At 37.3% G+C, this 24,758-nt stretch overlaps 1 protein-coding gene across 2 annotated transcripts; it reads right to left on the reverse strand.

The window, feature by feature from the left end:
* Positions 1–992: 992 nt before the first annotated feature.
* Positions 993–24,758, reverse strand: LOC149002874 (uncharacterized). Of its 2 annotated transcripts, XR_016170181.1 has the most exons (8): positions 24,629–24,758; positions 23,870–24,481; positions 19,808–20,189; positions 13,631–15,054; positions 13,315–13,428; positions 12,927–13,081; positions 8,295–8,424; positions 993–1,371 (listed from the first exon to the last, which is right to left on the reverse strand). XR_016170181.1 is itself a non-coding variant. In XM_089136674.1 (7 exons), exons 2-7 carry the CDS (start codon positions 24,299–24,301, stop codon positions 8,376–8,378), a joined length of 2,556 nt encoding a protein of 851 aa, XP_088992800.1. In that variant the 5' UTR covers positions 24,302–24,481; positions 24,629–24,758; the 3' UTR covers positions 7,327–8,375. The 2 variants fall into 2 exon arrangements, 1 of the variants encoding a protein (XP_088992800.1); XM_089136674.1 differs by lacking the exon at positions 993–1,371 and having other exon boundaries at positions 7,327–8,424.

Raw genomic sequence — 24,758 nt, forward strand, 5'->3', positions numbered from 1 at the left:
AAGGAGAATATAATGCACTAAGGAAAATTAAATCTGACCCATATGTCATTAATCAGATTATTCTCTATTTTGCCCAACCATCTCGGCTACCATCCGCACCTCTCTCTTCCTCTATATATATATCTCACCATGTATTATCATCTTTTTCTACTTTTTACTTGAGAGTGGAATCTTTTTCTGCTTCTAGTACTTCAAAATTCAAGCTACTGTACAAGTTAATTTGAAGCAGCTCCAGCTCCAGAGAACTATAGTTTCTTTACCTGCTGTATAGCATATTTCCAGCTTTTCTCTTTGAAAATAATAAAATGGGTTCATCCATGCTCCAACACCACTACGAAGAGTGAAGCAGAGAAATGACAGATGCAGCGGGCAAGACAGGAATAGTGCAATGGAGAAGAGGTGGTCCAGGTGGAAAAGGAAGGCTTAGGAAAAATTCGCAATAATTTATTATGTATTATTCCCAAATTGTAAAATTCACAATATATATTTTAGCATTACAGGGTTACTCAGTTGTCATGATCAAATCTCCAATTATTCTTATGGCCCACAACCAACCTCCCGGTAATATTAATTTATAAAAATCACATTGATGATGTAATTTTATTTTGTTCAAAAGGGACTTTATTAAGTCGGAGGATTGGGGTATTAATATGCCTCAGCAAGATTCGAACCCACGACATCTTCACTAAGAGGTGTTGGTTTCAACTTTCAACCACTAGAACAGATCTGCTTTGGCATTGATGAAGTAATTAAATACACAAAAACTAGCCCAGACGAACCTAAGATTCAAAAAGAAATTTCTATACTTAGATCCTCCCCACCGCCCCCTTCTTCTTTTGCATCTTCATCCCTCCCTAATTTGCCTACCATCTAAGGGCTTACGGATCAGTCAAGAAAGGCTCTGATTAAATGACAAACACATTGAGTCACCATTGGTGAAGAGATAAACCCCCCCCCCCCGGTTTTCTCTTTATTTTCTTCTGTCCATGGAGCGAAAAAAAAATCTAAAATTGCAGATATTTCCAGAATTCAAACCTTTTCTTTCAAGGACTGAGAACCCGTTCCAAGGCTTCAGCTTTTTAAAGACCTTGAGGATTGCCGCGGTCGCGTGTAAAAGCATGTTACAGAAAACCCAGAGTTACACATCAAAGAATTACTAACGCCAAGGACCAAGACTATAACTGGGTGACAACATAAAGTACAAAGGCCAAAGGAACCATAGACAAACAAAATGATGAAAAGACTGCAATTACAAACTATTGAGAAGCTTACAAACTTGTTTAAACCTACATACTGTACAACATTTTGCTTTCCAATCACCTTCCTCAACAAAATGCCAGAAAATCAATGTAATCACCTTCTGCCTTCTACCTGTTAAGACAAAGAGGAATAAGGGAAATACAAAATAATTTTGCGGGATCAACAGCACATGTAAATTACAATAGCAAATAAACTGGAGACAAAAATATTCACGGGCAGCCCTGAGGTTTTTTCTCTGGTCAATATGGACTTTACCATATTCAGGATATGAGACATGTAAGCCAATGGATCCTGATAAAGTTTTCCTCCCCAATATTAACCTAACTGATTATTGTAGTCATCTGATCAGATTGTTTTTAACTAAGAAGAGAAAATATAATTCACTTGGCGGCTAGCCAAAGAGAGTGGTTCAGGAATCTGACTAGACAGATGCTGCAGAACGCTAAGTCAAATGCCAAATGGTAATTACCTATAAATGATTTGAGTTTCACGCATGGTAAAATGGATTTGGCAGCAGTATCTTCTTAAGATGAGATTTGAGGGTAAGGTCCACCAAGAGAACACTTGTACCCTTGATCTTTTATAGTCATGATTTTGCAATTATCTCGATCATCTTACAAATAATATGACAAGTTTTTCAAATAGAATTCCTGACACAACTATAGTGACTTATTTCCAAAGAACTCTGAAAACTTCAGGATAATATAATCACTAAAAATTAATAAGTTCAAGTTTGTCAACAATTCTTCTCGGTAATGAATGATTGAATTATGTTCCAGTTTAATTTGTTTCGACTTTATTTCATTTCCCTTCACTCCCTACCAAACAGAGCCAAATAGATTGGTGAGAGGGAAAGCTGCAGCTTGTGCTTCTTTTTTGGATGACCATGCTTACAGTTTTTATCCATTACAGGAAGCTAACATTAACAATATTCTGAGTGATCAACCAACTTTTATAATCACTTAATTGATCTGCAATACAGAAAGCGATCCAGAAGTAATGAGGCATGGACACTGCAGCAACAGGGCAGGCAACTGATCTCAAGTGGATTGGCCAACCCTGCCATTCGCTCCCAGAATTTTAGAGAACTGTGTCTGATGCTCATCCAATATCAATTCATCTGTGACCTTGAGATTTGCTATTCATGTACCTCTTATACTGCGTTGTATGAAAAACATGGAGCACTTTTAGGGCCTATTTGGTTACATGAATCGAGAGATTTCAAATCTCTGGATTCACAAATGGGAGATTTATACCCGTTTGGTTGTGTGTCTTTGGATTCATGAAATCTAGAGATTCATCTTTTTACACTAAAAACGTGAATCTATAGATTTATGGGTATGAGGTGAAATCCAGAGATTTCATCCCTACTATAAAAGTGTTAAACATTTGAACCATGACTCCATAAATGTTTTTTTAGGATGAAACTACAAATTTCATTCCAAAGATTCAGGCTAACCAAACAATTAATTTTATGAACCATGACTCCACAGATTTGAAATCTCTAGATTTTTTGAAATCTCTAGATTTTTTGAAATCTTGAGACTCAAGTAACCAAACAATCATTTGTTTTTGCAAATATAAGAAAATCTGAGGAGAAACCCAGAGAAACATGGAGAAAGAGTAATGTGAACCAGATCTAGGACCCCAACAACGGCCCCAACAAGGTCACCAGTACCCTCTGACCCTACCAGCAACCCAGGGAATTTCGGCCAGCATAGGGGTATTTTGGTATGAGAAAGTCATTCGAGGTGGCATAGCCACATTCAATGGAGGCTCGTAAATGCCCTTGTACGGAGAAGTGATAAAATTCAAATTGAAGAACTTAGAAGAGCTAAGGGCACAACTAATTTAACATTAAAAGAAGTGGAGAGAAATGATATGAACATAGGCCTTGTATCTAGCACGGCCTCAAATAGAGCTGATTGGAGGGCAAGAAGTCATGTACTCAACCTCATTTAATCGGGACAAGACTTGTGGTTGTCATTGTACCGGGGTATTTTGGTAATTTTGTAAATTTTCCATTGAGTCAACTTAGGGTTTCATTGGGTCCAATATGTTTGGGGGATCCTAAATCTACTTTTATTTTCAGTTTGAATTATTATTTGCTAAGTTATTGAAGAGTCCAAGTTAGGTTGGGATTCCCAAGGTGTAAGGTAAGTCCACCATTGCAATCTACTTCTTGCAAGGATTCCATATACTTCTAGTTTTCAAGTTAAATCCTTCCAGACTAAGATATGAAAGAGTACTTGTATGAGTATGAGTCCTAGTATGATTTAAATTCAAAAGTTGAGTAAAGGCTATAAATAAACCTCTCTCTGTCTTTGACTCTTGTACCTCTGACCCCACCCCCCACCCCCCAAAAAAAAAAAACCATTTATTTTGCTCATGAGTGGTCATAGACTTGTTGCCTAGTTGCTTGTTAGTTGAGCACTATGGCTCACGTTGCGTGGGCTTTGCCCTTGTGCTCTTGTATCTTTTTCCTTTTAGTAATGAATTTATTTATTCATCCAAAAGAAAAGCCTCTCTATAATGTAAAATTCAAATTATGATTAATGAAATTAATTTTGTGATAATGTTTCCCGCCCACCTGATTTTTAAATAAAAGTATTACTCAAACTCCTAATAAATTCTGATTCTAACTAAGACATCTTTGAGCTTGCTTAGGACTGCCTAAAATATCACAACACTCTTCATGATGGCCGAAATTTCTTAGGCTGTTGGGAGGGCCCCAAGGTTCGGGGCAGCCTCCCTAGGCCTTCCGTGGGTCTTCTGGGGTGGCTGTGGATCCTCCTACATCAAGAGGAGACTCTGATACTCTCAACACCAAGGCCAATATTGATCCAAGGGTGAAAACCATTGCAAACCTATGCTTCAATGCCTATTCATCCCATTCAAAATCAGGATGGATGGAAACATATGCTATCAATGCCTATTCACCCCAATTCAAAATCAGGATGAGTGGAAAAATAGTAGAATCCACATATTCCTCAATTATCATGCTTTCCTGTCTCAATATGTAGACTTGAAGTGTATGCATTGCTTGTAGTTGATACAAGAATTACAGTTCACAGCTTCACTCATCCCAGACCAAGTAGCGACTAACCCAATTCCTTAGGCCTGAGGACCACCAGTCTCTTCTCGTGCGCATTAGTTAGGCCCTACAAGTAAAATTTTACTAGCCTCAATTAAGTCATACCATCTAAAACATGTCTCCAAATTGTGAAGCCAATCAAGGTACTACTTTAAGTTACTATCACATAAAAATCAGGGACAACCAGCTGTGCAACTCTTTCAGCTCCATAAGTAGGATTGACCAACTCCATATGATGATGATGATGATGTACCATGAGATAGACCTTGAGGGAATGGAAATCCCTATACTACATGAGACTCTTGTCATTATCAGAAGCATAGAAGATGTCTGAAATGCCTGCATTTTTTAAAACCGAAATGAAATTCCAATTATTTTGGAAAAGTTATAGGTATCGAACAAAAATTTGGAGATTTCGACCATTTCGACATTCCAACTTGTTTTTTCTCAGTTTTTGTTGATTTTCTACCCCATCTTCATCTAATTTTCATGACTCCTTTGCCTTCAAGCACCTTTTTTGCTCATCTTTTGCCTCCAAACACCTTTCTAAGTCACAATAGCTACAAAGGAAACTCCAACAACAATAGAATGTGAAGCATGAGCCATACCCAACAATTCCAAACTTCTTCTTTTTTTATTTTTGCTTTGTTCATGCCTTAAATGACCTTGTATTGCCTTGAAATTAATATATATTTAGCCTAAGACTATGATCTAAGATTGTGTTTTGTTAAACTTTTTTTTTTATTTGCTACCATTTTTTCATTTTCTGATTTTAATAATTATTTTCTAAATTATGTATTTTTATTTTATGTATATATGATATATAGGCTTCAACTTAATATATGTAAGACACCATCACTTAATCTAGTTGGTTATTTTATTTTGTTAACTTATTGTATATGTAACAATTCTATTAAACAGTTCATGTATGCCAATGATTCTATGCATGTATGCAGTATAGTTTGTACTTGTCAAAACCAGTCTTGAATGATAAATTTTCAATTTTTTTTTTTTTTGCAAAATATTAGTTCCATTGTGTATATTATGCATTAAATAGGTAGGAGGCAAGAAATTAGATGAAATGGACGTCATATAAGGCCCGAAACCTAAGGTCAAAATAAAAAATAAATAAAAATTTTAAAAATCATATGTTTCAACTGAATTTTCGATCAAAACCTAAAAAATTCGGCCTTTTCTCTGGTCAAAATCTTGGTTTCGGTTTCCTTGATCAAAAGCTACCATAGCAAAAATGTCGGCCGAATATTAAGTTTTGGCCTAGCAAAAAACCGAAAATTTCAAGTTTTAAGCGAAATTTCGGTGGAAACCTAGTATTTTTTTTAAACTTTGACCCAAGGTTTGTGTCTTATATGACCTTCATTTCATCTGATTTCTTGCCTTTTACCTATTTAAAGCATAATAAACACAATGGAACTAGCATTTTGCCCCAAAAATATCACTCAAAAGTTATCATTCAAGTATACTAAAAAATGATTGGTTCCGACAAGTACAAATTGTACTGTATACATGCATAGAATTATCAGGATACATGAATTTGATAGAATGGTTATATATACAACAAGTCAACAAAATACAATGACCAACTAGATCAAGTGATGGTGTCCTCACATGTATTAAGTTCAAGCTCATATATCATGTATACATATGTATTTTGAAATTTAGAAAAATAGTTTTAAAGATAAAAAAAATTAAAAAAATAGTTGCAATAATCAAAATATAAGTTTAACAACACACAATCATAGATCAATAGTCCTAGACTAAACATAAATAAATTCAAAGCAATACAAGATCATTTAAGGCTTGAAGAAAACAAAAATGATAAAATGGAAGTTTGGAATTGTTGGGTATGGCTCATGCTTCACATTCTATTGTCGATGAGTTTCCTTTGTATTTTGGGCTTAGGCCCATGAATAGTTGTTGTGCCTTAAAAGGTGTTTGAAGGCAAAAAAATGAGCAAAAGAGGTGTTTGAAGGCAAAGTAGTTGTGGAAATTAGGTGAAAAGGGATAAAAATTAACAAAAACTAAGGAAAACCCAATTTTAGTGTCGAAACCTACAAAATTTAGGTCAAAACTTGCGAAATGATCGAAATTTTTGAAATTTTGGTCAAAACTTTGAACTCTAGGGTAATTCTTGGAGTTTCGTTTCATATTCAAATTTTCCAGATCTTTTAGTCGAAATTATGGTAATTCCAACCTAAATTTTTTCCATGATCACAACACAGAGATAACTGACTATCTCACTGAGGATTTCAAGTTTTGGGTCACATGGCAAAAGAACATTTAGGACAACAGCTTAATGGTAAAATAGTAAATAAACTGAAATTAGGAATAAAGTGGCAATACCACAATATTAGAAACACAAGAGAAGTGTAAAGTGTGGGTAGGATGGCTGATTTAAAAGTTGAATAAAAACGGACAAGCTTGAATAAGAATACATGGATGGAGGTTAGTTCTAGAAAAAGGAAGGAGGAAAAAACTTAAGATCACGTTGGATTTAAAGAGGAACAATATGGGAAATTTCGGGAATCAAAAAGGGAGACGTATCATGCAAAGAGGGAGGGGTGCAAAGATCAAATTGTATTCAACCTCTGAAGATAAAACAAATGCATTTGGGAGTGGCATGATGTGTGGAAGGAGGGGTGCAATCAATGAAGTGAACCACTCTGGAGGTGGGGAATTGACTTTCTGATGAGGAAGATGATAATAGAGGATTGCAATTGAAACTGCAACTTCAAAGAACCAGGTATGAGTTCTCTTTTCTACATCTCTTTCACTCTCTTCTTTAATAAAGAGAGAGAGAGGAGGGGGAATTGAGTGATGTCAACAAGGGGAAAGGAGGGTAACGGGTGGTTTTGCCTGTGGGATCCTTTTTATTTTTATTTTTTTTTTTTTTGGGGGGGGGGGGGTGCTCAGCCGAGGCAATAGGTGTTGGGGTTGCCTGTAGAAACTAAATGGATGGGGTTATGGTTTCAATGAGACAGTATGTTGGGTAACTCCTCTCTTTTAGCAATATTCTATAGTTCCATACTGCTGCATGAAATGCTTGAGAAAACAAAAACAGTAACTGATACTACTTAGCAGAAGGAAGAGGGATACTGATGGGAGGAAGATCAATACTGTGGCTCTGATACCAAGCTGGTGGAAAGCTGGACTGGAGAGAGGAAATCTGAAAAGAAACTCAGAGTTGCAATGAGAAGAAGCAAACAAACAAGTGCACAACTACACACTTACACAGCAAATGCTACTCAATTTATGCAAAAATATAGGAATTGGGGGAAAAAGAAAGAAAGGAAGAAGGAAAAAAAAGAGGAGCCCCATAACTGGACTCTGAGACTGAAAATAACATGCAATCTAACTCCAACACTAAATAATTTATTTCTACAAACCCAATTCAAAAACAAATTAACAACAAAATGAATAACTATATGACAAGTAACAAACTGAAGAAACTAATACACAAGAAGGAGAAGACGAAGAAGAGAATCGAGGCGAATGAACAGGAGGTGGGACAGTTGCACAGGAAGCAATACAACTATACCCCAATTCATTAAAAAAAAAAAAAAAAAAAGGAAACAGAGATCTAGGCCTACTGCAGAAGACCTGGAGAACAAGTAAAGGGCCAAAAGGGCAAATAACACTAACAACAGAGCCACAGTCCACGTGAGCAATGATCATGTGAACACTGCTGAGAATTAACCAATACTTCTAACAAATTAAACTACTTCTGAACACTTGTTGGACTTAATCCTAAGTTGGACCAGTTCAGTTTGTGTCTGGGTTTCCAAAACTTGGTCATGGTAGTCTGTCCAGTCAACTGCTATTGCAACACTAAGCCATCAACAGTGACAAAACAATATTCTATTGAAGAATAGAGACAGAAAAGTGAGATGAAATAACAGTAGCAACAACAATGAAAGCATACCAGTTTAAAACGATTGATATTCAGAAAATTGTCAGGCAATGCAATTCAGATAATAGTGCTCCAAAAAAGGTGTTGCTTGAATTAGTCAGTGACGGCTCGAAAAAGCCCCTTTGGTTCATCATAAAACCATCTGCAAAAAAGAATTTTCTTGAAACTCAGAAAACAACTACATGTGGCTCACCAAAACAAACATCATAATTTAATAGAATTGTATCTGCAGAAGCACAGTGCCTACAGGATCATAAATGCCATCAGTCCCAATAAGCAACTGATAGTTGGACAATAAACATTAAAACTATGGAAAGCTGCCCTTCTATGACTTCTTAGAAAGACAATAGGGCTTCCGAGAAATGATAAAGTCAACAGTATACAGCCATGGATCAAAAGACACAAAGTGCCAGGTGACAACGGTACAAACGATATAATCAATCTTTTACTTTATTTTCTTTAGTACAGGATTTAAGACATTATAACATCTCAAGAGTAGGCAAACCAACCAAGACATCAGCTGATGCCCATCCAGATCCAGCACTAAATCAGGATATTTTTCTTATGAAATAACCTAATTACCTAGGTATGGTTCTTTGATCCCATGGGTTTAAGTAGTAATGGGAATCTTTGAAGGACCCAAAATAGGGTAGTTAGATTGTACACAAAACTAGACTTAATTAATTTAATTATGTTTAAGGGTTTGTACCAGTTCAGTATTGGTTCAAATTTAGTAAATTTAATGAATCAGTTTAAATTAGGGTGTTTTAGTCTTTTAGATTATTATTAGGCCTTTTTCACACCTCAAGCATGGGAAGGTCAGTTCTATGTCTTAACTTGGTTTGTCTATGAGAGAGGACTCTGTAATTAAGGATGATAAATGCCAATATAATATCCCATTGTGCAGGACAAGGAAAACAAACTAGAGCTAATGATTATTTACACACACACACAATAGAAGAAGAAGAAACTAGAACTATTGATTTTGCTAAGCAATTGAATGCTGCCTTCTTCTCTTGTCAATCTTTTCTGATGAGTAATATCTTGATAAAAGCTAGGTACGTTACATACAAGTTGCATGCTTATTGTGTATGGAATACAAGACGCTGGTAGGAGCTAGTAAGTAATATCCAACCCTTAAATTCGGCTGTGCATCTCCCCTACAAGCCACTGCCTTCAGAAGACAGCATCCTGGCAAGCAGATCCATCATCCCAAAATCACTTTTCCCCTCTAATGCTTGTTTCTTTAAAGCCTCAAGAACATCCTAGCAAGCTACCATTGGAGCAAAAGCTGCAACTCCCCAACAGAACCTTCTAAGAGATGCAAGCAAGGTGTTCTTTTGTGAATTTTCTGCTCGGTCAATCTGTCCATTGGATCATTTCCTCTTTTGGACTACATCATCACCACCATTACCTAGTGATAGACCCATCACCCACATCACACCTCTCAAACCTTAGATCCAGCCATTTTCTCGAATTTTTGAATTCACCAAGAAACCGAATTTTCACAGGTAAATCTCCATCAACCTAATCATCAGATCTGCTCATAACTTGGAGCATCATCTCTATAAACCATCCCCTAAGTTCGATCCAAGTCTAAGGCCAATCAGACCACGGGAACCCTATTTTATTTGTTGCCCTGTCATCTCCTTAAAACCTTAATTTCCCTACATCAGACTTGGTCTATCTTTTAATTGATCTCACGAGAACCCTTTTCAGTCATTCAACCTTAGTCTGGACCCTTGGAGATCATCCCTAGCGCAAAAAGTAAGACCCATCTCAAGCCATTCCAAAAGAGAGAGAGACTAAGATTCAAATTCCAACACCCTACATGAGAATTTATACATGGGAAAATTTCTCTCTTCCCTACACTTTCTCTTTATTTACTCTTACTCCCCTCTCAAAAGTTTCATCTCTGGTTCCCCCAAAAAGTGAACTATTACCTCTCATTCTCCCTTGATATTCCAAAATGGCCAAATTACCCCTTGTTTTTACTTACTTAATCAATTATGTTGATTTTTTTTATCTTTTTTACTTTGTTTTTTCCTCCTTTTCTCCCTCTTTTATAGGAATCCATGTGATTAGAAATTTTTTTTTTTTAATTTATATCTTTTTCTTTGACATAAACCAAAATCAGGGCCAAACAAGGCCTAAGCTAGTAGCCCAACACATTATGGCTCTACAGGTGATTGCACAATAATAAAGGGCAATTTGGTAAATTTTTCTTGTTTTAATTGAGTTAAAGAGAGATGAGCATTTAATTACCTTCAAAAGTGGACATCATAGAGGCCAAATAGATTTCTTCCTAACTAGAAGGATTGATAGATTGTTGTTCAAGGATAGCAGGGTGATACTAGGGGAAAGCTTAACTGCACAACATAGACTTATGGTATTGGATGTGTCTAACCCCAAAAACTCATAAAAGATGCAAGATTAACTATCCCAGGATAAGATGGTGGAACTTAAAAGGAGAGTAATTGAAATCCTTTGATAATGAAGTAGTCAAACAAGGAAAGTGGGATTTTGAGGGGGACACTAATGCGAAGTGGAATGAGATGGGTATGTGTATCAAGAAGGTGGCTAAGATGTCCTAGGTAAATCAAAAGGAAAAGTTCATTCTTAGAGAGAGACTTGGTGGTGGGATAGTGAGGTTCAAGCTTCCATTAGAAATAAGAAAGCTAGTTTTAAGATATGGCAAAGAACTAAGGATGTTGAGGATCTTCAAAGGTAGAGGTTGGCTAGAAATGAAGCTAAGAAAATTGCAGGAAAGCAAGGGAGAAGAAGTATGAAGAGTTATACAATAAGTTGGGTACAAAAGAAAGGGGGAAATATATTTATAAGATAGCTAAAATAAGGGATAGGAAGAGTAGAGATTTTGACCATGTTAGATGTATTCAAAATGGAGATGGTAAAAGTACTAGTATGTGATGAGGACATTAAGAAAAGATGGAAAATCTATTTCTCTAGTCTACTAAACGAGCATGCTTCAAAAACCTGTGATTCGGACGATTATGCACCAATTTTCAAACATATATGTGGAGAATTTCAATGTTCGAAGTAAAAGAAACCCTAAAAAGGATGAAACTAAGCAAGACACAAGGTCCTGATGAAATCCCAACAAAAGTATGGAAGAGCTTAGGAACCCACGGGCTACTTTGGTTGACTAAGTTGTTTTAATAAGATTATGAGCACAAGGAAAATGCCAGATGAATGGAGAAGAAGCATTATGGTTCCAATTTATAAAAATAAAAGAGATATTCAAAGTTGTAATAACTATAGGGGCATTAAAATAGTGAGCCATACTATGAAATTACGGGAGAGAGTAATTGAAACTTGTTTGAGAAACTTAAAAATAATTACGGAGAACTAGTTTGGGTTTATGCCGGAAGATCTACAATGGAGGCTATTTACCTAATTAGGAGACTTGTGGAAAGGTATAGAGAGTGTAGCAAAGACCTCATATGGTATTTATGGACCTAGAAAAAGCTTATGATAGAGTTCCTAGAGCGTTAATTTGGCAAGTACTGAAATTAGGTGTTTCAAGTAAATATGTAGACATAGTTAAGGATATGTATGATGGTTCAGTGACAAGTGTAAAAACAGTGATGAGGAAAAGTAATGAATTCTCAATTACAATTGGGCTACATCAAGGATCAACTTTAAGCCCATATTTATTTGCACTTGTAATGGATGAATTAACCAAAGAAATTTAAGACGAGGTCCCTTGGTGTATGCTTTTTGTTGATGATATTGTATTGATAGATGAGACTCAAGTGGAAATTAATACCAAGTTTTTTTTTTAGACAAGAGAACAAGGTCTTTAAGCGAAAGACTGAAAAGAAGAACTAAGATCCTAAAAGACAACAATAAGCATATTCCTTGCAGTATCATCAACAGGGGGATGGGGCATTCCAAATCCTATCCATAGAGCGGGATTTGGAGGTCCATCTCCAAAGATTGCATTCCCACCATAGGTGATGGATCAAAGCATAGTACATTAGCTTACCAATCCGATCGCAAATGGAAGAACCTGAAAAGTTTTTCAAAATCCAAGACCAATCTCGAAAAAACCTGTAGGATCGCCTCGAACAAGACCAAATGGATGCTAGGGCTTTTTCCCAAATAGATCTAAAGAAGGGGCAAGCAAAGAAAAGCGACTCAAGATTCTCCAAGCCGGTCCAACAGATGATGCAATTGGGGTTAGCGGGGATGTGGCGGTCAACAAGGAAGGATTGGGTGGGGAGAGCATGGTTAAGGGCCCTCCAAAGGGTAAGGAAGTGACAGGGGATGTAGCCTTTGAACCAAACCAATGGGGGCCAAGGGGCCAGGGGGCTTAGGGTTGTGGGATCTGAGATGTCTGTTTCTTCAGCTTTTGGTCTCACAACAAGAAACAATTCTATAAGATTTGTCAAAAACTATTCAAACTCACAGCTAAGAGCAAAGCTGCCTCTGCAGAATAAAGGAGGATGCTGGTCCTCTTTATATAATAGCATTTGGTAATGATATGCAAAAACAAATATCACAGCTGATCACAATCACAAGAACGTCTGATTGACATATTCTTTGGCTTGCTATCTTCCATAATAAGCAAATACATAAAATTGGAATTAATTACTTGATTGTAAAATTAAAATGAAGACATACTTGCATAGGAAAATAGGTTGTAACCCATCGTTTGCCCCATCCAATAAATGGCTTCGCCTTTCACTTTCTTCCTTAAATTTGTTTGGAGGAAGAACTTGACAAGGGCCTTGAATTAAGCCAGCCATTATAGTGCTATCATGATTAGATTCATATACCTACAAAATGCAGCCAATACATGTATGAATCCAATGTGCAACCACAATTTTGTTCCTGAATGTACACATCCGGAAAGCAAAAAATGATGTAACATAGGGGGAAAGAGAGAAAGAGAGAAGAACATTTCTAACCAAATAAAACATGTATGAAGATTACAGAGTACATCTAACTTGAAATTTAAATTGGCTGGGGATCAAAAATTCAAAGATGAAATTATAGAAAAATTTACTACCTCGTTATTTTCAGGAGTACACGGCCGGCCAACTGCCTCCGGCAAGTCACAAGGCAAGTAACAGCAATTCACAATAGCCCATCTTTTCCTCGTTTTGTTATCCTCCCACAAGGCCTGTGACAGAAAGAGGTTTTTCATACCACAAGTCCTAGCAGAATCCATAGACAAAATTTGAAATAGTGTTCATGATAACGTAAAGTGTCTGAAAGTTGAAGGGAACTCTCAACCTTAATCCAAAATATCTGATGGTAAAATTAATTATAATCCATGCACAGCATAAGCAACAAGAATCATAAAATGCTTGATCATGTCTTACCTGAAGTTTTGAAGGTCTCATCAGACTGCCATTACTAGAAGAGAAAAGAACATAATCTTGAAGCTTGTATCCTACTCCATTAACACAACAAGCCTGATAAAATGACTTCTCATCTTCAACACGAAATATATCGCTAACCCAATCCACACCATGCAAATCATCAAAAGGAGATATATTGCAATCTCTAGCTCCATTTTCAACATCTGAAACCTTAATGGAATCTGCCTGAGAAAAATCTTGGTTCTCTGGCCTGATCTCACAACCTGACTTATATTCAGAAGTCTGCTTTAAATCAGGTTTCTCAAGCTCTTTGTTGTTGAGAATATGAACACATTCCTGATTTCCAGAGGCCTCACGGTTTAATAGCCCCTTTGAGTCAAAATCTAATGAGTTAAATGATGCCTGTGATTGACAACCAGAATCAATATCTGTGTCAGATATTTTCTTAGGACAGTCCTGTCCTTGATCAAACCTTGGCTGTGACTTAGGATTTGATCCTTCTGTTTCCCATGAAGATGACCCACTACTTTGAATGGATGGATTAGAACTATTATTCACTGCCCCAGAAAGAGTTTCACTAACAACCACAGCAGTTTCCCTTAACTTTTCTGGGTCTATTTTGCCTATTGTGATATCAGGTCCTTGTAGTTCTCTTATACTTGAGGTCTTCAGCTCCTGGAATGGTTGAACATGTTTAATTCCAGTACTACCAACACCAGCAGAATTAACTACGCCAAGGTTTCCATTAGCAGCAGCCTTCTGGTTATTAATCTTTTGATCTGAAATTCCAACCTTCTTCTCTGCAGATATCAGAGTTCCATTGGTGTTTAAAGACAACTTAGCAGCAGTTACATTTCTTGTAACACGACCATATTTGGGGGGCAATGGCTTCCCATTGCTTGATATTATGCATTTGGGGCAGTGCCACTCCCCTTTAGGAATTCCTTTTTGGTTATATGATTGAAGGCATTTTAAGTGGACTCCTTTATCGCAAGCATCACAAACAAGTAAACTTTCTACATCGGTGATGGTAGCTTTACATATTTGACAAGTTAAGGCCTTGTTCATATACTCAACTGAAGGAGGAGTCCAATTAGGATACTCAGGAAGCCTTGGTTGCAAAAATTTCTGAACGTTCCTTGCAATGTCATTGTAGTTATTGGACTGTGAAAAATCTTGCGAAGGTTGCTGTACACTTGGCAGGCTTCCAGTTGCAGTTTGAATTACAGTGGATTTAGGGCTTTGATCTTTTACTGCTTGAAGGGATACCTGGGAGCTAGTAGTATTGGTAGAAGATCCTTCAGTCTTGATTGGAGTATGACCTGACCCCTCGTTTGTTTGACCAAATCCAACCATAGAAGAAGGCTGAGGTTGAAGAGAGAAAGTAGAGGCGCTCTCTGACTGGTGAGCACTAGAAGTGTTTGCTGTACATATAAAATTAATATAATCAACTAATATCCAAAGAGAAAAAATGCAGCAGAGAAGCATAATAGCAGAAAATTAATTTCCATGAAAAGGCCACCCAAGTTATTAATGCAACACTTTAGAGAAGAACACAGACAACAGTGTAAGCCAACCCCACCCTCCCTGTTTGCCTTCAAAAACAATATGTTACCAATCAAAGTTAATCACCAGAAATTTAGTAATAATTTGACCCACAAATGGCATAGAAAATCCCAAAAATGCATCAATAAGAAGTCAAACCTCCTAAAGAAAGAACTTCTAAAATTCTTGACCATTCTTTCCTCTAGATAGTGAACCAGTAAGCTAATCCAGACACTTTCTGAAAAAATGTACCAGCCATAAAGCAAACAACAGATTTAGTTTGATAACCCAATCTTTAAGAATGTAACGAAGTTAAATATGCGAAAACAGGGAGCCAAAGGAGAAAAGAGAGGAAATATTTCATTTATTCATTTCTTCAAATTTAAGTAGTAACACATAGCAAGGATTCCTAATCCTACTAGGAAACAGATCTAGAAAATATGACTGCAATTAGGAAACTAAAAAAGGACTAATACTAACTATAGTAGGAAACTATTTCTAAATTCTAACTATAATAGGACATGATAGCAAATTCAGACAGATAGACTCAACATCCACTGCACATATCTTTACTGTACCCTCCCTCATGCTGGAGTATACATAAATCGGAGTAGCAAAACTAAGTCAAGCACACAAATCATCAGCTGCACCTGCACATATCTTTAACTGTACACTTCCTCATGCTGGAGTAAACATAAATCGGAAGAAAGAGCAAGTAGCAAAATTAAGTCAAGCACACAAATCAACAATGGCATCAGTTGATAACTGTCATTTGCAAACAAATCCAATCTGCAGTGAACCAAATAGGTGGTAGTTAAAATTAACTGCAGCCCAGAACATCATATCAGCAACAACAGTATCAATATCAAAAGTACTTCATAAGAAGGCTAGTGATAGTGGATACCACTCCACAAAGAAGACCAATATTAGGTAGACACTTTGTCAAAGAAAGATAAAAGTGCAGCACCCAATGGCTAAATCAGAGCACTGCTCAAAGAAGGCAGGTAATAAGTAGCATCTACTTGAAATAAAGTGTAATTAATGGGGACATCACACCTCAATCCATCATTCGTCATTACCAGAGACAGAGACAACAGAACCTTTCGGCCTGGTTCAGCAAGGCGTTTGGTGATATCTACTAGAAAAGGTCATCTGGACCCTTGGGACCATGGTCCATACCACACTTTTCTTTTGTTACATTAGTATTAGTATTTTAGTATTATTTGGGATTATTTATTGTAAGGGTAGTTTAGGGAGTTTCTTTTCATATCTTGTAAGTTATAGGATTCTATTATGATGAGGTTATTTAGGAAAGTCCTTTTTCTTGTTTCCTTTTTACTCATTGGGTTATTTAAGGAAAAATTTTCCTTTATTTCACTAACCAACAGCAAGGATCATGTTATGAAAAAATTAGAAAGAAAACAAAAGACTCAACGATGCAGCTCTGTCCCTCTCTCTCGCTGGCGGAAAATCCTCTATTCCATCTCTTGATGGCTCTCTCAACTTCTTCTAATCCTTGGGGGGGGTCCCGCAATCCTCCTCTCCGAGAATCGGCACCTCATTCGCCTGATTTTCCTCTGTTTTTCCTTCTTCTCTCCTGATTTTTCTTTTATCCCGAAGATCTCACAGTAATCCCAGTTCTGCCGCTGGTTTTTCCTTCCCCTCTATTCCCTATTTTATGTTCTCTTCAATGTCTTCATCCCCCTCCTACAGAATTTTTTTCAGACATTCAGTATTCATTCTCCCTTCTTCTCCTTGGTCCCTCTGCTCCCTTACCCCCAACAACAACCCCCTATGCCCAGAACTTCCTTTCCTATTCTCCTTTTTCTTTCCCCTCTGTCTTAAGTCCCTGCTGCAGTAAAAATTTTCTGCGATCACTTGGGTTTTCTTCTTGCCCTCTTCTCCTTTATCCCCCACACTCCTACCGCAGCCACCCCTTTTTCTGCAGAAAACCCTGCCTAGTGCCTTCTTATCTTTTTCTTCCCACAGTTCTGCCCTGTTATTTTATCTGTTGCTACCTTGCTGCCTTACAACTACTTGCTGCTGGTTATATTATTTCAGGTTAGTTACTTTAGTTCCCTTGGATCTTCGGTTAGGTTTTAGTTTTGGTTTGGGTTGAAATTGACATTGTTTATGTATGTTGACCCTACTGGAATAATAAAGCAAATCACTTGTTGCTGAAATTTTTCGATTGCCATGAATGCAATGCCCCATTCTCCCCTCTCGTTTTCTAGTTCTGTGGATTGACTAAGCTTTATTTGGTTTGTTCGTATTGAGTCTTTGGATTAAAAATTTGCACGCATTATATTTCTTATTGATGAAATTATATCCGTAGTAAATTTCCATTGTTGGTCCAAATATGTGCTGTGCAACCCTCTCCCTTAATCCTTCCTAGTGTCTTAGTTAGCTTAGGATCCTATTTCTTTGTAGAACACCCCAGTTTCTAGGGCTGTCCTACATCAGTAATCTTTTTGGGTGGGGGGATGACACTAACACAAACCAGATAGACAGTATAGATAAGTAGTACACTTGGTCTGTGAATTTTTACAAACCAAATAGGCAATATAGGTTACTGCAAACTAGAAAACATCAAGTTGTTGTCAACCAAATAAATATGAATTGTTGTTGACTACCATCTTCAGGAAGAAGAAGAAGAAAAAAAAATTATATATAGTCTTGAGCTAACGAGATGATAAGAGAACAATGACCATCAATCTCCCCCTCAGTATAGTGTCACACATGGACAAATAATAACCACCAATAATTAGCATCTCAAAGGATGACCATCATGAAAAAAATCCAATATATCCAATTCTCCCCTTCACAGGGATAATAATATCCATACAAGTACGATCCCAAAAAATAATTTCTAATATTCTTCTATATCTCCCCGAGACCTCTACTACATTTGGGAAAACTCAAGAAACTCAAGCTCACCAAGACAGGTCTGGATTTTTATTTGCAGCAATGCCGACTGCCAGCCACGAGTTATTGTGATCACGCCATGGGTAAAAAAGCAGATCTAACAGATGTGAAATAAAGCGCCTGGGTATGAATTTTTTTATTTTATCAAAGCAATCCTCATCCTTTTAAATTTACAAAAAAACCTCCCTGGATAGCCTTTTCTATAATCGACTTTAAGAAGTAACCAAAATCTCATTTTAAGTCTTCTTCTACTTTTGCTCTCTCTCATGAACAAGCCCAACTCCAAATCATAATCTGTTGGCATTCCCACATACATCATCGTCACTTGTTCTTAAGAAATTGACTATGCTAGAAAACTGGAAAAGCACATTAACATCATCTTTGTCTCTAAGAAAAATCAATTTCTAATAACCTTATCCCCAGTTCACTAGGGTATGAAAACATCATATAAATCATCTTGGAATGAAGAATAAAGTGAGACAGTGAGGCCTCTTAGTCCTAATTTTACCCAAAGTTATAGATCTACAAGCTTTGGAACTTCATTATGAAAACTCTTGAAAGAAATGCACAAAGTAGAACAATTTAGAAAAAAGAACTCCTTGACCTCTTGATCTGCAACCTGCTAAAAACTTTAGGGCCGAAAGCCATTTTGCGAGGTTCAGGTATGAGCCAAGGGTATATTTTGCAGATTTGACAACCTATGAAACCCTTAAATATATTGCAGCCGTGTACAGGGAGTTTCTTTTGCGAATTTAAAAGGTTATGCGGGGTTTAGTAAGATTTTAAAAAATATATCATATTTACATTTAAACCCAGGTGCTTTATTTCACAACTGTTAGATCTACTGTTTTACATATCGCGTGATCACGATAATCCACGGCTGGGAGCCGATGCAGCCACCAATAAAAATCCGACAATTCCATGACTGAGACATAAACCTGTTATCTCAAATATCTCAACCAAAATTTCAGCAAGATTTAGTTACTTGTTTACCTTCTCTCTGAAATGTTACAGTGCACAATGTAAAAAGACACTCAGACTTCAAAATTTCAAGTAACTCCACATGCAAGGGGCAGAAACCTTTTGTTGTAATGAGAGCTTTGGAGTTACATGGGTTTAACTTTTAACTTTGTTATTTTATAGGGGTCCACTTGTAATTTCCTTATTTCTCTTATTGAAAATAGAACATCGCAGTGCTCTCAAGACAAAAAAAAGTTCTTGTTTACCACTCTTCTCTCAGTCTCTTTCTACACAGTATCTAGACAGGAATTCTCTCAGAAACCTTACCGTAAATTCTGACACTAGCTGCTAACAGACAGAATAGCAGTTCCCCGTAATTCCTTGATGGAGTAGTATTACATGACAAGCATTCCCAATCCTACTAGGAGTCAGCTCTAGAAAATAGAATTAAAATTAAGAAACTAAACTAGGACTAATCCTAAAAATCGTAGAAAGCCATGTCTAATTACAAAGGAACCATAACGAATTTAGAAACCATCCATCATGTGTAATTTTGCAGAAGGCATTGATAGTAACATCTACTAGCTTCTTAAGAAGAAAAAAGGGGCAAGGCAGTGTGACAACTGAGAAGAAACAGTAGCTGTTGAGAAGGTTAGAATCTGATAAGAGAATATAAATGAAAACAGTGACAATACTTTGAAAAGAAAACAAATGACAACAGCTATTCAACATTGTAAATAGACGCACCTTGAACTTGGGATGCAAAAGCTGACCCATTGAATCTTCCATCCAATCTGAAATGTGCTGCTTCTGTTCGAGGCAGAGTTGAAGAAGAATCTTTCTGTAGTGTACTGCTAGACAATCCCCTGGACACCACAGATGGCTGAACTTCATTAACAGGCAACTGATGTGTCGAGGATGTTGAAGACAAAGGAGAAACATGAACTGTGGCTGGACTAGATTGAAATACTCCAACAGACACTGGAGTAGGACACGGTTTTTCTGGTGGAAAAGCATGACCACCCTGTGACAATATACCACGACTTTCAACTGTTGAATTGAAGCCTACTTGTGATAACGGAGATGAATATGTTCCAGACCGGCCAGTAAATCTATTGGATTCTTCCATCTAGAGAGAAATCAAAATGAAACATCAGACAGAAATGATGACACAAAAAACTGATATTCCAACCAAAAAGAAAATTCAAGTGTACAAGACTACAAAAGGAAATATAACATGGAAAAATCATGAATTTAAGGTAGCTTTTTTAATTAACAGTTCCATCAATATTACCACATAACACATCTCTAACTCAACCAACAAGGATAAGACAGCTTATGCCACTCAAAAGCGAAATCCCCCAAACCCTCCTTTCATCTTTCCCCCTTTCCTTACAAATTACCAGAGCTCCAATATTGAAGACCTTATGTCTGGTGCAAGGAAGAAGTTCACAACAAAATCAGTTTGTCAGCCATCTCCAAGCATTTACAAATGATTGATATTATACTCTAATTGGCCTTTAGCCCTTCTCATTACATTCACACTTGTCAGTCTAGTCATCGTCAATTTGGCGCTCCCAGGCAACCTCACAATAACCGAAATTGAACCACTTCATGGTCAAAGCCTCAACAAGATTTCCAGTCACATCATTTCTCAGTTTATATTATAATTTCCATTGTTAATCTGTAAGGTACCTATTTGTGAACTAGCCCAACCAAACCACAATCATCTTTGGAGTATGATCAGCCTCATGTTGATAAAAATTCACCCAACAATTTTGTAACATTGGAGTATCAACACCATTTGACTAGCATACAGACATTGACTTTGATGAGGCAATAATCCTGCACATCTTAGGGTCAGCCATCATGATCTGCTAACAATTTGTCGACAAAAAAACATAGCTCCACCAGGATCATGGAAGTATGCAACGAAAAACAGACCACCGATCACCACTTTGATTGGACCATGTACTTTAAATTTGATTGTCTTTTTAATTGTTAGCAGCTGCTTCTGCATTTGATTCACCTTCTGACAACTGTATCAAGCTTGACATTGTAACACACAAGTAGTTGTTAATGTTGGTAAGTTCCTGAAGACCTGTTGGCAGTTTAGAAAGTTTTGTTTTCATTTCACAATATCCATTACCAATCACAGGAAAATGCATTGATCAACTTCCAAGACAGGCATTTATGATAAAAATGGCAGGAGTGAAACAAATTGAATTCATAAGGGATGGTAGATTCATAATATTTGAATACAAATAAATTAGAAACAGAGTGTTGATAGTATGATCAGGAAGGGGAACACTTGGAAATAAGTTTTAAAAAGAATAGGACAAAAAGGATAAAGCAAGAGGAAGGGGCAGTTAGAAAGAAGAGAAAAAACTAAAGGAAAAGAACAAAAATAGGAATTATGAGTTTGGGGAAAAGAATTGAAGAGCAAAGCAAGGTCGCAATGTGTTTTCAAGAAAACTAAAAAAATAGGGAAGGGGCTGTCACCCTGGGGTTTGTGATGTCTTACACAAACCAAGAAAAATCTGAGAAACCATGGAAGAACAAGAAGACAGAGTCTTCCATTTCTGTGAACCAAACATGTTGTCACAAACCGGCAAGAGTCTGACATGGAAAACTCCAGCTCATGTCATGTGAACACAAAAAGTAGAAAATCGAACAACAGTTAAAACAGCCAAGGCTTAGACCTTTTATCCAGTATAACCTGAAATAGAGCTGATTACAAGGCAAGGACTCATGCAGCTAACCCCATTTAGTTGGGTAAGGCTGAGTAGTAGTAGTAGTAGTAGTAGTCGTTGTTGTTGTAATGTTATCTGTAATCTGGAAAGGGCAGCGGGGCTCCTCTCTCTTTCTTTTTTATTTCCCTAAGTGGATCTGGGAGGTGAATGCATGTTCACAAGGGAATGGAAAAGGGCTTCTGGTTTCACTAGACGATAGAACATGACACAAGATTCTTCTATTTTTAAGTTTATTTTGACTGTTGACAAAACACCAGGTTGAGGAAGGGGTTGCTCAAACCCTTGGAAGTTGGGATACAAAAAGAGAAGGAGAGATAGAGATGTCGCTGGGAACTGACAGCTCTTTTTTCTCCAATTTCCACTGCCACCGGTTGCAGAACAATAAGGGTAGAGAAGGGCAGAGAAGATGCAGAAGAATTTAAGAAATTGATGGAAAAAGGACGATGGATCCATCAGCTCTAATATCAAGTTGATGACGGACTGGTTGAAATGATAAAACCTGAAGCAAAATTCAGCATTCAAGGGTAGGAGAAGAATACATAAGAGGAAGAGGAGTGCTCATGCACACAGCCACATAGGCTCTTCCAGACAACCAAAATTTATATTTTTCAATCTATCTCCAACAATGGGGGGATTACATCATATATAAAGAAACAAGGCTCTTAAAATAAGACTAATTCTAACTAGGACACAAATCCAAATAAGGAAACTCAAAGAATCAAAATCAAATATCCTAGGCAGCTTATATTCTAAAATACTTAAAATATAATAAATAAAGCATTATTCCCCAAATAAAATAAATTCCTAAATTCTACTAGACCTGTAACTTAACGCCACCCAGATCACCTCTATCTGAAAACCCACTTGGGTTTAGGTTGTTCCAAGCAGCATATATCATTTAAGAACCTCCACACAAAGCTCTGTTTATAAAGGCCAGAAAACAAAGTCTAAGTTGGATTACAACATTGCATAGCTGACTCAACTGAGCGCATTCAGCTAGCATTTACTGACTTTAATGATTGCCAGGTAACTTCTAGACAAAAATTAGATCACTTAAACTAACCAACAATGGAGTAGAATCGGACCAAAGTTCAGTTAAACAAAACAAACATGTGAAACTAAACTAAGTATGGGAAGTAATAAATGATACCAAAAACAGCATTGAAGAGCACGGTTTGACTTCTTTAATTGGCCTTCTTCCAAGTAATGGTATCCAATCCAAAGGATGTGAAGACAGAAAAAGAACGCAAAGAGGCTTTCCCAACACAATTGTGTCTATGGTGTTAAGTGAGATGATGTAAACACACATATGTACAGACAGTAAAGGATCTTTATTGGGTCAGAAGGTTGAATGGATAAGCAAACCAAGATGGGGTCATATGACAAGCCAGGAAAGCTGTAAAATAAAAGTCAACATGAATAATCTAGCCAACCAACTATTAAACCCCCCCCCCCCAAAAAAAAAAAAAAGGAAAAAGAAAAACCAGAATGTTTAACATTTCCATACCATTATACGTCTCCATAACAGTTCAGAGTCTTCAGACACACTACTCAAATACAGAAAATTACAGAACCTTGCCAATTATTACACACATAAACAGAAATTATTCGCAGTTGATCAGCAACTGGTCAAATAGTTTCCATATGTAGGAGCATTTTAAAAGCTTCAATTATCTGAAGAACATTCCATCTAAGAAGCCTGTGTCCAACAGATCAAGTTACCACCTCAATCACCAATGACATGCATTGAAGAGAGCACTTCCAACCTTTTCAGATTACCCCAATTTACACAAACATCTGCAGTTACCACCTCCACCAGCAATGGCAAGTATCCATGAAAACTTCCGCCCCCTTCGTCTACTTTCATGCTAACAATTTGCAATTTCAAGTTTTGCTTATAAAATGGAAAACTAGAGGTGATACTAACAACCTACACAAAACCAATAGTCGTCACCCAATATGTTCGAGATAACAGAAGTTCAGGCACAAAGACAGGAGAAAATCGCCATAAACTAAATCGATTTGACCAAGGCGTCAGAAATAAAACACGACCCACCTTTCTCTTCGTGAGCAACAACCTCTCCTTGATGGACATTCTGGGAGGACGAAATCCTAATCTTTGATCTTTTGACTTATGAATAAGTCCGAGATCCTCGATAACACCCTTGACAGCATCACCAGGAACGATATCCTTAGGAGCCAGTGGTTCACACATCTCTGCCAACGTCTGCCGAGCTTCCGCCATTAGCCGTTTCTCCACGTCGGTAGGATTCCTCCCCCCACGCATCTTTCCCATTTCCGACAAAACCAAAACGATCTCCGCAACCTTTTTCATATCCTTATTCAAATCTCCTCTAGCCTTCTTGTGCAATCGCCTACCAGAATCAACATCATTTTCGTTCTCTGCTGGCCTCTTACAACCAACAGAAGTTAATGACTTCTCTGGACTCCCTGGAGGAACCGCGGTCTCGGAACCAGCCGGATCCATCCCTGGACAATCCTTAAGCCCTCATTCACCGAAAGATCTCCACCGCTGCACACGAAGATGAAAAAACCCCCTCCGTACACGTCGTTGGAGGTAATCACACACTCCAACTCTCGTAATTCGCTTGAAACAGCCGCTCCCCGTCGAATTTAACCACTTTGTAGCCTGAATCGAACTAGAAACCTGCACAGGAGACAGATCAGAAGCCATGTATGAGATACGAGAGACCAGAAACCCTAGGAGGAGAAGAAGAACGAGTAGAGGTGAAGGTAACACGACGGAACGAGGGAAAAGTTTAAAATTTTAAAAAACTATAAGCTGTTTATAAACCTTTTTGGCGGGTATTTGAAGATACAACGCTGAGAGAGGAGGGGAAGAAGTGAGCACAGAGAGATTAGATTATAACTCGTTCGCTCGCGTTTAAAGCCGGTTTTTAAACGGGAGGACAGAGTCGAGTCGA

This window comes from Hakea prostrata, chromosome 10 (genome assembly GCF_041222555.1).
Source record: "Hakea prostrata isolate BN-2017 chromosome 10, UWA_Hpros_2, whole genome shotgun sequence".
Lineage (NCBI taxonomy): Eukaryota > Viridiplantae > Streptophyta > Magnoliopsida > Proteales > Proteaceae > Hakea > Hakea prostrata.